Genomic DNA, 17,184 nt, shown 5'->3' with positions numbered 1-17,184 from the left:
AGTGACGGTAGACATCGTAGGATGGGTTCTCATTGTAATGCATGGAAATGAAATGAGGGAGGGTTTAAACTTTAAACACCACATTCGTCATTTTCATTCAATGCATTACAATGAGCCCTCCTCCGAACTCTCCACCCACTGCTCTGCAGTATGCACAGTGTCTTTCTGTATGTGTTTACAGGTAAAAGACAAGGGGCCGGTTTCACAGACAAGGCTTAAGCCTAGTCCTGGACTAAATCACACTTTCAATGTAAAATCTCCATTGAAGATGCTTTTTAGTCTAGGATTAGGCTTAAGCCTTGTCTGTGAAACTGGCCCAATGTGTACTGTAGTAGTTGTTCATGTCATTTCTGCCTGTTTCGTTCCCCTCCAGGTCCAGGTGGCTGAAGGAGCCTGACGAATACGCTAAAGAGCTCTTCAATATGGTGGCTGAGATCTTCATCCTTTGGTGCAAGTCGCACGTAAGACTCTGCTCTCAAATACAACATCACATTCATGATGATCAACCTTTATTTCTGGAAAATTTTTCAAATGTCATTTTCATTGTTTTAAATGTTTGCTGTCTCTTGTCTCCCTGCTCCCTGCCACAGAACTTCAAAAGGGAAGAGCAAAACTTTGTGGTTCAGAATGAAATCAACAACCTGTCCTTCTTGACTGGAGACAGCAATACCAAGATGTCAAAGGTAAGGCTAAAGGAATTAGAAAGTTAGCCCCAGTAGTTATGCCTATGGCATGCCTAGAAGCTCTCTCCCTCTGGAAAATGGCTCCCTGTCCGTAGTCTGTAGTAAGGGACCATGGCAGCCTGCTCCTCTGGGGATATCTCCAGCCTAATCCTGGAGTTATTTCCCTCCTCACTCGTTCTCACTTTGTCAGCACTTTGGAAAGGATCAACATTACTAAGTCTTCCCTTCCTCAGATGGAATCCCAGAGCAGGACAGGGTTTCCTATAACCTAGACTTGTGAATTATTTAGAAGAAAAAAAAATACTTTAGCAGCACATTTCCTATGCTGTGAGATTGGTTGCTTTTTTTTCATGTGCTGAACAAGCTAAGCGTGTGTCAGATGTGCTGTACATCAACGTTATTAGTCCACACACCCCTTTAATTTTAGATGTGGACACGTAGATTTTTCTCCTTACGTAGAGTTTACAGTTTTTCATCCTGACGGTGTTCGGTTGTAAATTGTTTGTTATAAAATAGTTTGTTATTCATTCGCTGCTTTCACGGTTTGGCCCAACAGCCACTACTCTCGTCACAGTAAACGTCCTTGTTTATGTGTTCTGGAAGAGCCACAAAGTCTATTTCTTTTTTACAGGCAGGGTGTTTTGACACGATTGGTTGGCAGTAGTCTTTATTACTTCTGATACAGTACTAGAAAACCTGATCCGGTCTTGATTATAAACGTATTCAGGTGTGTATGCACTGGGGTGGTGGGACAAAACCTTTATTTAATCCCCCTTTTCCTCTAAGAGCGTCTGAACGTCTCATGTAGATGCCGTTTGGGTTTGTGTCATGTCCCTGTCTGAACAACAAGGTTAGCGACCTGACGGTAATCTGTTTGCTCTCCAGTCAGGAGGACAGGACCAGGAGAGGAAACACAAGAAGCGGCGTGGGGAGTTATACTCCGTCCAGACCTCCCTGATTGTGGCCGCCCTGAAGAAGCTGCTGCCCATCGGCCTCAACATGTGCACCCCAGGAGACCAGCAGCTCATCTCCCTGGCTAAGATACGCTACAGCCTGGTGAGCTAAGCTAATGTTATCCAGCTGCTTAGTTAGGCATTAGCTTGTTAGCCAGCTGCGTGCGGCATTAGCGTTTAGTTTGTATTTGGAGTATCAAAAGTAGTCAGCGTCTATCTCATACGGTAGTCATCACACGAAAACATTGTTATTCCACTCGTTTCCCTTCCAACAGAAAGACACTGACGATGAAGTGAGGGATCACGTCCGTCAGAACCTCCATCTTCAGGACATGGTAAGCTGCTTGTTGAAGCAACTTTGTGAATTACCCATCATTTTACCGTCTCCTTTTAACCTGGTAGTTATATAGTAGTAACATGTAAGATGAGTGCTTTATGTCTGACACTGTGTGTGTGTGTGTGTGTGTGTGTGTGTGTGTGTGTGTGTGTGTGTGTGTGTGTGTCTGTGTCTGTGTCTGTGTCTGTGTCTGTGTCTGTGTCTGTGCGTATTGGGTGTGTAGTCGGACGACCCAGCGGTGCAGTGGCAGATGAATCTGTACAAGGACGTGGTAGTGAAGAGCGAGGAGCGGGCTGACTCAGAACACACAGTGAACAGAGTCCAGAGCCTCTCTGCTGCTGTCTTCCACCTGGAACAGGTGACCTCCCTTGCCCTAACCACACAGCAACATTGTTTTGGGTCATAAATAACCGTGAAACTACAGTTTGTTATGGTTAGAAAGTTGCTTACTCTACTTAAAGTTGTTTACTCCTTCTCCATAACTACCTGGAAGCTGAATGACCTATGTGTTATTTCATGAAATGGTAATATTGTGTTTTTCCTCAAACTCTCCACAAGGTGGAGCTGCCGTTAAGAGATAAGAAGTGTGTGTGGCAGAAGCTGCTGTCTAAACAGCGTAAGCGTGCTGTGGTGGCCTGCTTCCGCATGGCTCCTCTCTACAACCTGCCCAGGTGAGCCTGTCACAGAGTCTACCACACTACTACCCATGACAATTAGCGTACCGTAGCTAACTCTGTTACCTTTCCACTGATGTGAAAACTGCTATAATGTTTAATGAACATAAATAAGAGACAGATCAGTGGAGGCTGGTGGAGGTAGAAATTACATAGATGCACAAGATACAATGAGCCGGCCTCCACCAGCCTCCCCTGAGATAGATATACTGTACTGTGTGAATATAGGAATATGATCAGATACCTTGACACCAAAATCACCACCAAAATCAACTATACTGTAGCTGAAAACGATGATTTAAAACATTTAAATATTTAATTATGTAATTATGTATGGAATGTCAGTGAAGATGGGGCATGTTTTGCTAATGTGTCAACACACACACCACTCTTCACCTCCCTAACCCCATTTTCCTGTCTGTTGTTTCTTACATCAAAAAAACAACCCTCAGATACAAAAATAATAATTACTTCCTGAACGGCTATCGGTACGTTTGGCTGGAAAAGGCGTACCAAGCCTCTAACTTTGACCGTCTGTTCTCCATGCTAACGGTAATGTCACATCTCCAGGGCCAATGCTTCACATCTCCGCTTCATTCTCCAGGTTATGGACTGAACACCACCTACCTATCAACCTCCTGTTTTGCACTGTTGATTCTGATTGGTCAGCCTGAGAAAACGGCCAATGGTCAAAGCCATCGAGGAAATAGCTTGTTACTAAAGATCATTTTCATGATGTAGCATTTGTTGTCTGTACATGTCATGTATTTCCTCATGAACTTCCGCATTGAATTGATTGACTTGATTGTTAATGAACCTATCGGTTCTTTTGTTGTTGCGATGATGTGAACACTGTGTCTTTAGATATCTTTAACCAGCCAAGTCAAAAGTCAGGGTGACACTGTATTGTATGTATATTATCAAAGGTGACCAGTCAGAAGAGCCAGTGGCTCCCACATCGACCAATCACCACCCTGGAATGCACTTCCTGTTGCACTCCCCCCCTCACATTTCTCCTTCCCCTCCTAAACCCATGAAGACCCACCTTAATACAACTCTCCTCCCCTCCACTCCTTCCACTCCCTCCCTCCCTCCCTCCCTCCCTCCCTAGGCATCGTTCTATTAACCTCTTCATGCTGGGCTATCAGAGACTATGGATAGAGACAGAGGAGTACTCCTTTGAGGAGAAGCTAGTTCAGGACCTGGCAGTAAGTACTGGGCTCTCAGCGGTGGTGGCCGCCGCCTCTGCCTCCATACTGCCCCCTGTGCCCTGTGTTGGCACTGCACTGACGGCCCTCTCCTCCGATTGCCTCTTGAGCACGATTCCGGAACGCATCCGTGTGGGGACGGTGCCTTGGCCTCCCCTAGGCTCCCGCTTTAGCTGTGTGGCTCCCTACAGACAGAGGCCCGCCAGGGGCCATGGCCAGCATGACAGACACAGTCACAGGAGACTCAGTTTCAGCTCCTCCGCGCACGTCTCTAGAAAAACAGGCTATGGCTATCTCACTACTAGGGTAAGGGGGGAGTCCTAAGACTCGGTTACTCACTGTTTTGATGTCAGATGTGGACCAGCCCGTTTGGGTGTCGTATCTCAATCGTCGCTGCTGTGTGCTGTGAGTCTGTTGTGTGAAACGTGACGTGAAACCGTGACGTCCGTGGCATGCTCACGTCGTGTGGAGATCATAGTTCAACATGGATTCATACTTTATAAACAGTGCAACAGCTGTTGGACTTCATACTGAGAGGAAAAACATTTATATTTGAATACATACGCAACTTTAGATAGTTCATTGACATTAGTACAGTGAGTAAGATGATTATTAAAAAAAACGTATATACATATAACGTACTCTAGAGTACTCCTCAGAGTAGCAGCATGAAGAAGTGAGAGGGCGTTCATCTAAGTCTAACTGCATGATACTGTGTAATATAACATATTAAGGGCCGGTTTCAGAGACAAGGCTTAAGCCTAGTCCTGGACTAAATCACACTTTCAATGTAAAACCTCCATTGAAGATGTTTTTTAGTCTAGGATTAGGCTTAAGCCTTGTCTGTGAAACCGGCCCTATGTGTTCTAGTGTGAGGTTTTAAAGGTGATTTATGGTAGTCCTTCTGGAGCCATGGTGTTTCTATAATCAGGATCATTCGTTCCATTCCCTCTCCACACACTGCATTCGCTCTGCTGCTGCTGTTTGACAGATAATAAAGCATGTCCAGCACTGGTCTATTAAGTCCCCTCATATCTACTGTGTCTCAATACTCAAATGGTTCCCTTTCCTCGCCCACCTTCCCATGACCTCCTCCTTGATAAGTCAAAGGACTGGATGGGTTTCAACCCTAATGGCTTTGATGCGATGCCCCTTGTCAGACCAGTGATCTTTCATCATAGAGGAAAGTGAGGAGGCTTGTTAAGACTATTGGGACACAGCCCCCCCCCCCCCCGTACTGCCCTGCTCATGGACACACCCCTGACACACCTCCATCAGATCATGACAGCTTATGACAGCTCATCACAGCATGCTAGTGTTAGTGAAATGTTAGTAGGACATTTCAGTGTGGTTGTTAACACCGTGAACACGGTGGGCGTGCATGTCAGATTGAACAACCCTTGGTAAACCTGGTCTGTCTGATTGACTACCAACCTAAGGTAATGGGTTGAAGCCACTGTATGAGAGTTAAAGGTTAAGAGGTGAGTAAATGACATGGCCAAGCTTGGTGTGTATGTGCTGGAGAGGCTAGTTAAATAGCAGAGCTAACTGCCGACCCCTGTGGCCCTACGTAGAAAACCCCGATGCAGGTCCTGGAGGAGGAGGAGCAGGAGGAGGCTGAGATTCAGCCAGACCCTCTTCACCAGCTCATCCTTCACTTCAGCCATAACGCCCTCACAGAAAGAAGGTCAGGAAACAGGGGGTTGATTTAGCCACTTCTTTGTCATTATTGAGGTAAACATCGATACAAGAGGTGGCATACAAGATGCCAATCAATTCACTTTTTCACCACACTCAATCAGAGCTTTAGGCAAATATACAGTAGTTCCAATGTGAGTCACTACACAGGTGACTCTCGATTAATCTCTTGATCAGTCACAGTTTAATTATTGAAAGTGTCTTTCTTTTCTCCAGTTCCTTGGAAGAAGATCCATTATATATTGCATATGCAGACATGATGGCAAAGGTAAATAACTTTTAATAATATTAATAATATGTATACTGTGAAGGGCACCGTCTCAATATGACCAAATCAGTTATACACAGTTTTGCACTTCAGTCTATCAATCTATCTCTCTCTCTCTCTCTCTTATCTCCTCAGAGTTGTGCAGAGGATGAGGAGGAAGAGGAAGAAGAAGATGGGAAAGAGAAGACGTTTGAGGCATGAGTCTGTCCTTGTCTCACCTCTCTCTTTCTGAAATAGCCCTGATGAATATCTGAGTCATGAGACAGGATTCGAATCTACTGTTCACTGTCCATGTCTGATAACATGTCTGTCCCAGAGCTGCAGATAGAGTTTTGTTCATTTTGTTTGTGTGTGTGTGTGTGTGTGTGTGTGTGTGTGCGCGCGCGTGTGTGTGTGTGTGTGCACATGCATGCGTGTGTGCGTGTTTTGTACCACAGGAAAAGGAGATGGAGAAACAGAAGATCCTGTACCAACAGGCCAGACTGCACGCCCGTGGGGCTGCAGAGATGGTGCTGCAGATGATTAGTGCCAGCAAAGGTGATGATGGTTATTGTTCTTATCTAACATCCATCTTATCTGTCTTACACAGCCATAGGGATATAGAGCCATATCCAACAATACAGGAACAATCACTCCAAATAAAGGCTAACTATTGGCAATGGCCCGGTCAGCTGTTTATGGACCCACACCAGCCCCCCGTGGGTAAAACCGCGGGCCGACCAGTCATGTGTGTACTGACAATGTAGCATTTGTACCCTTGCAGAAACATTGTCCTTAAACCCCGATGCCCTCACATGCAGTGTACTAACACCTCCGATTCCCTCTTCAACTGTGAGCTACAGGTTGTGGTTTAACAGCGGTCCTCTCTGTCTCCAGGGCAACTGGGCCCTATGGTGACCTGCACCCTCAAACTGGGCATCTCCATCCTGAACGGAGGCAACATCCGCGTCCAGCAGGTGAGACGCATCACTTGACATCAATCAGTCAATCAATCGATTATTCCAACTTTATTTACAGTAGCCCTGTTTCCAAATGATTGATTGCAATACAATGCACCGTACAGTAATAACAAACAAAAAAAGAGAAGACATTAGTGTTTGTGTTGCCAGGGAACAGTGTTGCAATGCTTTTCTGTATTTTTTGACAGAAAATGCTGGATTACCTGAAAGACAAAAGGGACGCGGGATTTTTCAAGAGTTTATCAGGACTCATGATGTCATGCAGGTACCGTGACTACCGTAGGCCACTCTGACAGAGTCAGATCATCAATCAGATCATCAATCATAGAATTAGAAGAACATTCTGGAATTATTTGTCTCTTATCATATCGCAAATTCATATAACAACATTCTTATATGTTGCGTGTTCATTATTGTCCACTCAATGATACTTATTGGATTCTGTTGAATGGGTTCCTCTGTGCTACAGTGAGTTGACTCATTTCTGTTTCATACCACGCCCAGTGTCCTGGACTTGAATGCCTTTGAGAGACAGAATAAAGCAGAAGGTCTTGGGATGGTGTCAGAGGAAGGATCGAGTAAGTGGACTGAAGCTTGCAGGTGCAGTGTATGACACGCTGCCCTTTGATATCAACTCCTGCTGCTCTCCCCAAACCTCATCTACAGTTGCTGTACTTACAGCTATATGTTGTAGTTCCAAAATAAGAATATGTTTGCTTCCTTTGCTCCCACAGCGGTAGTTCTAGAACTAGCTGCTGAAGTAGCTGTCTCTGGCGGTGTTATCTATACTCTTACAGTGACCAACACACACACACACACACACACACACACACACACACACACACACACACACACACACACACACACACACACACCATTCAGTCTATTCCCATTCTGCAACCTACAGCAGCTAATAGTGGACCATGACCACATGTCTCTGCATTGTCAACTCTTCTGAATGGCCCTAATACGAAAACTGACATAAAGTTGCATTCTACGCAGAATGCACGATGCACGCTCTTCAATGTGGTCTCATTAACACCTTGGTGTCAATCATCATGGCCGCTAGGTTGTGTGTGATCAGAGATATGCAACATATTGGTTGCATTCCAATTCTCTATATGTGCATACCCTTCACCCAGAAGTGTGCACTCATTCACTTATCACGCATTTAAAAGCATTGGATTGGTGCAAGCATGGCAAAACACTTCCTTACACCACTCCATGTATTGTAAATCTATGAGGGAGAGTATACGAGTGCACACTTCAGTAGAAGGGTAGAGAATCGGAATGCAGCTTTAGTAAGATTCATATTTGATCTGGGTTACATTAGATTGATACAGTATAGTGTAAATCTAGTCAACATGGTCTTCCCACTGATAAATGGTAAGTGTTCTCTTTTCACTATACATAGGGAGTGTTATTTCAGATCAAGAAGTTGCGATACACTCAAATTGGTGCTAGTTAGTACCAATTTGTCCCTGTTTGGTGCTTTGTTGAACCCCTTTATAATGGTTCCATGTAGAACCCTTTACAAGCATTTCTACCTAAAGCCCCTCTTAGAGGGTTCTTCATGAGAGGGTGCTGTTTAGCACCAAAATAGGTTCTGTACTGTCATATATATGAGGAACCCTTAAAAATAGATTCTATATAGAACCATTGTAAATCAACGTTTATTTATCATAGAATACAGCCGCAAACTTTGCAGGGACTGGTACAAGCATTTTGTATATTTAAAAATGGCTGGAAATGCAGAATATTTAGTGGCATGTGGCAGCCATGTTTTTCATCCGATCAGGTTGGAATTTTGTACACAACAATGTCATACTACTGTCTTGGCTCACCAAGTTTCACATTAATTTGCATAAATATGACCGACGTAGCCTTATTTGCATATTTCATTAATTATGGTTTTGATTAAATTGCATATAGCTTGGTAATTTTTTTACGTGGGAACTTTTCGTTTTCAAACTAGTTAGGGACCGGTACATACTTATACTGTACATACATACTTACATTGAACAAAAATATAAACGCAACACTTTTGTTTTTGCTCCAATTTTTCATGAGTTGAAAGACCTAAGACTTTTTCTATGTACCGGTACACAAAAGGCCTATTTCTCTCAAACTGTGTTTAAATTTGTTTAAATCTGTGTTAGTGAGCACTTCTCCTTTGCCGAGATAATCCATCCACCTGACAGGTGTGGCATATTCAGATGCAAGGCCACTCTAAAATGTGCAGTTTTATCACACAGCACACATATTTTTGTTCAGCGTATGTACCAAGTGTCATGTCGATGGGACTGACGGTATTTTTGAAGAAGATTGTTTTGTGTTTCACAAAATTGAAAATAGCAGAAAATCTATTAGGACGTATCTTTTCAGTCCTACTAGCTTTTTTGTTTGTCTTGAGGAGGCGGATCGGCCAGATCATGTTGGAATTTGGTACACATCTGTCATACTACTGTCTTGAGGCTCACCAAGTTTTGCATTAAATAGGAAGGAAATAGCCTCATTTGCATATTTTATTAATTATGCTGCCGATTACTTTGCATGTAGTGTGGTAAATGTTTTATGTGGGAACGTTTCATTCTCAAAGTTGTTAGGGACCGGTACATACTTCTTATGTACCAAGTTTCTAATAGTTTCGACTATTTTAAGATTTGTTTGTGCTTTTCACAAAATTTAAAATAGTGGAAAATCCTTTCAGTCCAGCGAGCATTTTTGTTGGTATTGAGGCGGCGGATCTTCCCGTGTTGATTTGGTGTATTTAGGACAAACAGTTCAAAGGTTACGATCTCTCTAAGAAAAATTCAAGGTGATGCTATAGCGCCCCCTTCTGGATTTTGGTGGCAAAATTGTTCTGAGGGTGTGGACTGGGGTCCTCTATGTGCCCGTGAAAAAGCAAAAAAAGTTAGCAATATTTGTGGGAGTCATGGCCATTTTTCATGAAAACAGAATAGGGCTGAATAACTAACAGTTACAATAGGGCTATGCCCACTGCGTGGACTTGCACCCTAATAAACAGTAACATAATGTGACAAAGTGTATAGCAATATTGAGCAACAGCAATTTGCGCATCATAATGGCCACACACACACACACACACACACACACTCATCTTATAATAAAGGCAAACAATGGTAACTACAGCACCTTAGTGTCAGGGTCCCACATCAAGGATGAACTCAAAAGTTCCTAAAATTGTTCAAAACACTTCCCCTCCTAAAAGTCCTTTTTAACAGCATGCCCATGTCCTTTCACTCATAGTGGACTTCATTTTTCTCTCTCTCTCTCTCTCTCTCTCTCTCTCTCTCTCTCTCTCTCTCTCTCCCCTTCTTCTTCTTCTTCTTCCTCCTCTACTTCTTCTTCCTCTTCTTCTTGTTGTCGATCTTCTTCTTCTTCTTCTTCTTTTTTTTCTTCTTCTTCTTCTTCTTCTCCTCCTTGTTATTGAAACTCAATGTCTTCTCTTTTGCTTATGTCTGCTTTTTACGTTTGTTTGTCTCTGTCATTTTAAAACTCATCGATGGCAGCCAACAAGCGGGGTAAATAGCCTATTAAGGTCGTCCTCATACCGCCATGCTATCATCCTGAATGTCGCCGCCATACCCCTCCATGACCCAGATGCATTAACCCATGGCTCATGGTCTGCAGGGGAAAACGATATGCATGCTGTAAAATGTAGATGCACGTAGTACAGTAGCTTTCCATTATTAGAGCATGTTATTTGTATGGTAGCTGTGACTGTTTCCTTTATGTTCATTTAACATTACAGACCACAAATCATAATACTGATATTCTTATATGGTTATCAAAGCCATTAAACTAAGGTGTGTGAATTTGTCCACAGTTAGGGCAAAGCTTTGATTGGCTTTGGGCTTGGGGCCTATTTCGTACAGCTGGTTTCATAAATGCTAGAAATAACTTTCACATGGGTGATGCAGTGAAATCACTGACTGATTTCAAATGTACACAAGCGGAGAACATCAAAACCATCTCTGTGTTCTGTTAGGTTCCCAAACAATGATGTTCTAGCTTTGTTCTCCATATAGTCTAAGCTTTATAGACTATATGGTGCATCTGAAAGTTACAGGGTCCAGCTTACTGAAATTAAATGGTGTTTCACAATCACAAGCATTGATTTCGGAGCATTTTTCAGTCAGCACTTTGGATGCAGTCGTTAGCCTGCAACCTAAAGTCCCTGGACTTCCCAAAGTGTTGTGAGCACCAAACCCCATATCAGTATCTCTGCTAGCCATCTGCCTGTCTCAGATTGAGGGATGCTTGAGGGTCCTTTATTAAATAATGTCATATCAAATTACCCTTTATGTTATTGTCCTGCCCAAGAGCAGTCTTCTTATACGTCCTCTGTCTCCCAAGGTTCCAAAGTACTACTGAATGATGACTTCACTAAGGATCTCTTCAGGTTTTTGCAACTTCTCTGTGAGGGCCACAACAGCGGTAAGAACATTGATAGCGTGTTGTTTACTTTTAGCAGTAGTTCGGAATGATTCATCCTGTCTCATGATAAAGTTCACCAAATTTTTGCTTCATAGCTGTCAATAACACAGTATCTTGTTAGAATTTGTTTGTCTATACTGTATTTGTCTTGAATCTTCTCACACCAGATTTCCAGAACTTCCTGCGAACTCAGACAGGAAATACAACCACAGTCAACATAATTATCAGCACAGTGGATTACCTGCTCCGCCTTCAGGTGAGACACACACACATACCCACAAACAGGGCCGGTCCTAATGCCTGGGGGGCGCCAAATGCCCCCCCCCCCAAAAAAAAAAGTACTCTATGAATTTCATGTCTCTATAAAAATATGTCTCAGCCTTCTGTCTATTTTTGTCTTGAAACCATTGTTGTCCATATTTTTACTGTTGAATGTGTGGGTGGTGATGAGGCAGTACTGGTGGCTTAATGGGGTGGCGGCCCTAAAATTGGGCGGGGGGGGGGCATCAAATCATACTGCGCCTAGGGCACCTAGGATGTCTAGGACCGGCTACTTCGCCTAGGGCATGCCTAGGACCGGCCCTGCCCACAAACATACGTGCACACACACACACACACACACGCACACTCACACACACTCACACACACACACACAGACACTGGTTAATCTAGAACTATATTAAGATTCCACCCTCATAACAATGTTAACCTGCTTTTTTAGGAATCTATCAGTGATTTCTACTGGTATTACTCTGGGAAAGAGATCATGGATGAGGCTGGACAAGTCAACTTCTCCAAAGCCTTAGCTGTGGCCAAGCAGATCTTCAACTCCCTCACTGAGTACATCCAAGTAAGACCTGAGCTCCCTGATAAGACTTTGGGGTATGGCTAAATAGACTGTCTCCATAACAAGACAAGAATTACAAACCTCCAAAACCCATTATGGACATTCACCTTCTTCTCACCCCTTCTCCCTTTCATTCCCTTCCCTCGCTCCCTCTCCCCCTCCCTCTCCTAGGGCCCATGTATTGGGAACCAGCAGAGTCTGGCCCACAGCAGACTGTGGGATGCAGTGGTGGGATTCCTGCATGTGTTTGCCAACTTGCAGATGAAGTTGTCTCAGGTACTGACTACTGCAGCTTCTTTTTTTTTTTTTTGTAAGATTTTATTTTCCATTTTCTTTTTACTTGACAAACATCACAATACATCACAGCTTGACAAACATCACAACACATCTCAACTTGACATACATCACAACGCATCACAGCTTGACATACATCACCACACATCACAGCTTGACATACATCACAACACATCACAACTTGACATACATCACAACACATCACAACTTGACATACATCACCACTCATCACACCTTGATATACATCACAACACATCACAACTTGACATACATCACAACACATCACAACTTGACATACATCACAACACATCACAACTTGACATACATCACAACACATCACAACTTGACATACATCACCACTCATCACACCTTGATATACATCACAACACATCACAACTTGACAAACATCACAACACATCCTAACATCCCAAAGCCCCACTTTTTTTGACTACTGCAGCTTCTAAAATACCTGTGTCACACACCTCTTACACAGACAATCAAATGAAACTTCATTCAACATTATTACTCGGTACACTTCACAATTTACATTATAAACAATAAAGCAAATAAAAGAGATCAAGAACAATAAGAGAGTTCACAAATTAGGAAATTAATGCTAACAATTGATTAAATACAATGCAGACAGCTCCCTCTCAACCTTGTCTTCACCAGATTTTCCCATACCCCTAACATTACTGTTACCCCTCTTCCAGTTTCTGATCATCATTTTGTATCCGTCTCCCTTCCCCTCAAATCCACCTCCTCCCAGTCAGTCTCTACCTGCACTGTGTCTTCTCGTCGCAACCTACATACCCTCTCCCCCACCGCACTCTCTCTTCATCTCAACTACACCTCCTCTGCATCAGCTGCTGAAGCTTCCTACTATCATTCCTGAATCCAATCCTCTGCCTCTAACCCAAGGAAATTGTTCTCCACATGTTCCACATTCCTCAACCCACCTCCTCCTTCCTCCCTGACTGCGGATGACTTTGTCATCTACTTTGAAAAGAAGGTTGATAGCATTAGCAGTTCCTTTCTCCACCTCTCGCCAACTCTCTGCTACACTCAGTCTGGCTTATTAGCTATTTCCCCCCTCTCCCCTGATGATATTCTAAAACTGATCACATCTAAGCGGACAACCACCTGCCCTCTCAATCCTATCCAAGCCAAGAGTCAAGCCTCTTCTCAAGAAAACAACTCTTGACCTGTCTTCTGTCCACAACTACAGACCGGTATCCCTTCTCTCCTTCTTATCTAAAATCCTTGAACCCTCTAACCAACTGTTCCTTCAGAACAACCTCCTTGACCCTCACCAATCCAGCTTTAAGGCTAGACACTCTACTGAGACTGCTCTCCTTGCTGTCACGGTGGCCCTCCACTCTGCTCGACCTTTCTCCCTCTCCTCTGTTCTCATTCTCCTGGACCTGTCTGCTGCCCATGATACAGTTGCCACCCGATCCTTCTCTCCAGCCTCTCAGAACTGGGCATCTCTGGCTCTGCACTCTCCTGGTTTGCATCCTACCTGGCTGATCGCTCTTACCAGGTGACGTTGAGAGGATCGCTGTCCTCTTCACGAGCCCGGACCACTGGCATCCCCCAGGGCTCCATCCTAGGGCCCTTGCTGTTCTCCCTCTCTACCAAATATCTTGGTAATTTCCTCACATGGCTTCTCCTACCACTGCTACGCAGACGACACTCAACTCTTCCTGTCTCCCACCCCCCCGACTCACAGCAACACATGTCTCTGTTAGCCCACCGCCTTTCAAAGTTAAGTTCAACCGTAACAAGATAGAGCTACTCTTCCTTCCTGGGAAAGCCTGCCCTCTCTAAGACTTCTCCATCACAATAGAGAACTATGGTGACTTCCTCCCAGACAGCCAAGAACCTCGGGGTGATCCTCGACAACCACTTGTCCTGTGCAGCGAACATCACAGCGACAGCAAGCTCCTGCAGACGCTTCCATTACAACATCAGAAGGATATGTCCATTCCTCACCAGAGAAGCAGCACAACTCTTGGTCCATATAATGGTCATCTCCAACCTTGACTACTGCAATGCAATCCTGGCTGGAGTGCTTCCCCGCATCCGCCATCAGACCTCTGCAGCTCATCCAGAATGCTGCCAACTGTCTGGTGTTCAACCATCCCAAATTCTCCAATGTCACCCCTCTCCTTCGCACCCTTCACTGGCTCCTGGTAGCAGCTCGCATCAGATTCAAGACCCTGGTGCTCGTCTAGCGGCCAGCAAAGAGGACGATCCCTTCCTACATGCAAGCAGTGGTCAGCCCCCAAACACCTGCTTGTTCACTCCGCTCTTCCACCTCTGCTGGCCGACTGGGATGCAGCAGTCGTGCTACCCGGTCTCAGCTTTTCACCCCACTGGTGGAACGAGCTTCCCACTGCTGTCAGGACTGCAGAGTCACTCCCTATCTTCCGCCGTAGACTGAAGACCCATCTCTTCAGGCTACACATTTTTCTGACATCAGAAGTGAAAAGTAGTGTACATCAGAAGTGAAAATAACTATAATAATAATCTGACCAGTTAGCCAGTTCAAGATATCTCTTACCACCTAGACCTAGGACAAATCTTCTCAAATCTACTGTAATTTACAGAGCCATTACAGGATGGAACTCTCTACCTAAGCACGTTACTAAAACTAATTCTAGAGGCACTTTTAAGAAAACAATAAAAGAGCACTTAAGTCTATGAATGAACAGTAGATTATTCATTTGTTTGCTGATTGTTGTATTTCTTTTTTTACTTATTTTTAAAATGTTATTATGGTTATCGCTGACATTCCACTGAGACTGCGCTCAATGTGATGTCTGTATATAATGGTGGTAATTGTTAAAATGTGATTCGGACCCCAGGAAGACAAGCTGATGTCATAGCATTAGCTAATGGGGATCCAACAAACAAACCTTAACTGTCCCTCCTGAAACCTTTCCATCCCCTCTACTGTACCCCTGTACAAAACAAAAAGACTGCCAATGGCCCCTGGCCCAAGCATGGATTACTTTGTTTGCAATGACTGATGGATAGATGATTCCCTTACTTCAACAAATGTTTTTGTTGTACGTCGCTTTGGATAAAGGCGTCTGCTAAATGCCAAAAATCTAAATGTAAAAAATGTAAGGTAAGGTTGTAGATGAACTGTGAATGCCCTTGCAGGACTCCAGTCAGATTGAGCTGCTGAAGGAGCTGATGGATCTTCAGAAGGACATGATAGTCATGATGCTGTCTCTGCTGGAGGGTAAGAGCCTTACAGCTTCAATCAGGCCCAATGATAATTATGACAATGGAGAGCATGGAGACATTTCCCTTGAAAAGTGTATAGTTTATACCAGTGATGCTATAAGGTAGGATTAGTATGCTAAAGTGCTGCATAAGTTATACATCAAGATTGATGAGTAAATGCATGAATATAAAGAATTAGAAAAAAGTACAATCGACATGGATTACTCCATGTACTCTGTTTCCACTTATAGGTAACGTTGTGAATGGGACGATAGGAAAGCAAATGGTGGACACCCTGGTGGAGTCCTCCAGCAATGTCGAGATGATCCTCAAGTATTTTGACATGTTCCTCAAGCTGAAGGACCTGACCACCTCCGACAACTTCAAGGTATACGATCCGGAGGGCAAGGGTGTCATCTCCAAGAAGGAGTTCCAGAAGTCCATGGAGAACCAGAAGCAGTACACCCAATCAGAGATTGAGTACCTGCTCTCCTGCCCTGATGCAGACGAGAACGACATGTTCAACTATGAGGAGTTTGTGGAGAGGTTCCATGAACCAGCCAAAGACATCGGCTTTAACGTAGCGGTACTGCTGACTAACCTCTCTGAGCACATGCCTCACGACTCGCGTCTGAGCACCTTCATGGATCTGGCAGAGAGCGTGTTGAACTATTTTGAGCCCTACCTGGGCCGCATCGAGATGATAGGCGGAGGGAAGCGCATCGAGAGGGTCTACTTTGAGATCAGTGAGACCAGCCGCATGCAGTGGGAGAAGCCCCAAGTCAAGGAGTCCAAGCGGCAGTTCATCTTCGATGTGGTCAATGAGGGCGGGGAGAGCGAGAAGATGGAGATGTTTGTCAACTTCTGCGAGGACACCATCTTTGAGATGCAGCTGGCCTCCCAGATCTCCCAGCTTGACGTTGTGGAGCGGCCAGAGGAGGAAGAGGAGGAGACACACAGCTTCATGGAGGAGCTGGCTGAGGAGGAGGAGCAGACCATGATGGAGTCTTCCTCCGCCTTCACCTTTGCCTGTATCTCTGCCAAGAAGAAGATCTCCAACTTCCGCAAGATGCTGACTTTCAAGAACCTCCATAAGCAGTATAAGAAGTTGAAAAAGCTGACAATTAAAGAGATGATCATGGGCTTTTTCTCCTTTTTCTGGATGATTTTCACTGGCTTCTTCAAGGGCATCTACAGTGTCATCTTCGGCTTTTTCCACCTCATCTGGTCCTCCATGTTTGGTGGGGGTCTCGTCGAAGGGGCCAAGAACATGAAAGTGACAGACATCTTGGGCAACATGCCCGACCCAACCCAGTTTGGTGTCCATGGTGATGTGTCGGAGGGGGAAAGGGCAGAAGCGGGTGAGTCAGCGGGGGGCACGGACCAAGGCCAGGCAGCACCATTACAGGATAAAGCTGAAGTGGACATGATGATGGAGATGATTAATCCACAGCCCAAGAGGGGAGAGGGGGGAAAACACTTGCCGGAGGTTGGACTTGGAGACATCTCTGAGATCCCCGATACTACCACTGGGGAGAAAAAGAAGGTCAGCACTCTCTTCCTCT

General features: G+C 44.4%; 1 protein-coding gene across 1 annotated transcript in view; it reads left to right on the top strand.

Moving 5' to 3' along the window:
* Positions 1 to 17,184, top strand: part of ryr3 (ryanodine receptor 3) — a gene marked incomplete at both ends in the record, with an annotated part of 132,242 nt that overhangs the window by 109,290 nt on the left and 5,768 nt on the right. Inside the window, 20 exon segments of the mRNA XM_080531575.1 lie at positions 374 to 461; positions 591 to 683; positions 1,569 to 1,739; positions 1,912 to 1,971; positions 2,197 to 2,331; positions 2,532 to 2,644; positions 3,759 to 3,855; positions 5,430 to 5,542; positions 5,770 to 5,821; positions 5,957 to 6,016; positions 6,259 to 6,358; positions 6,698 to 6,777; positions 6,969 to 7,045; positions 7,285 to 7,358; positions 11,128 to 11,241; positions 11,409 to 11,497; positions 11,963 to 12,091; positions 12,260 to 12,364; positions 15,554 to 15,635; positions 15,871 to 17,183. Coding sequence (XP_080387701.1) covers positions 374 to 461; positions 591 to 683; positions 1,569 to 1,739; positions 1,912 to 1,971; positions 2,197 to 2,331; positions 2,532 to 2,644; positions 3,759 to 3,855; positions 5,430 to 5,542; positions 5,770 to 5,821; positions 5,957 to 6,016; positions 6,259 to 6,358; positions 6,698 to 6,777; positions 6,969 to 7,045; positions 7,285 to 7,358; positions 11,128 to 11,241; positions 11,409 to 11,497; positions 11,963 to 12,091; positions 12,260 to 12,364; positions 15,554 to 15,635; positions 15,871 to 17,183 — 3,145 coding nt within the window.

The sequence above is a fragment of the Nansenia antarctica genome (assembly GCF_963989245.1).
Source record: "Nansenia antarctica genome assembly, chromosome: 1".
In the NCBI taxonomy this organism is placed as follows: domain Eukaryota; kingdom Metazoa; phylum Chordata; class Actinopteri; order Argentiniformes; family Microstomatidae; genus Nansenia; species Nansenia antarctica.
The sequence above is the reverse complement of the archived record's forward strand: the minus strand, read 5'-3'. Positions and strand labels throughout refer to the sequence as shown.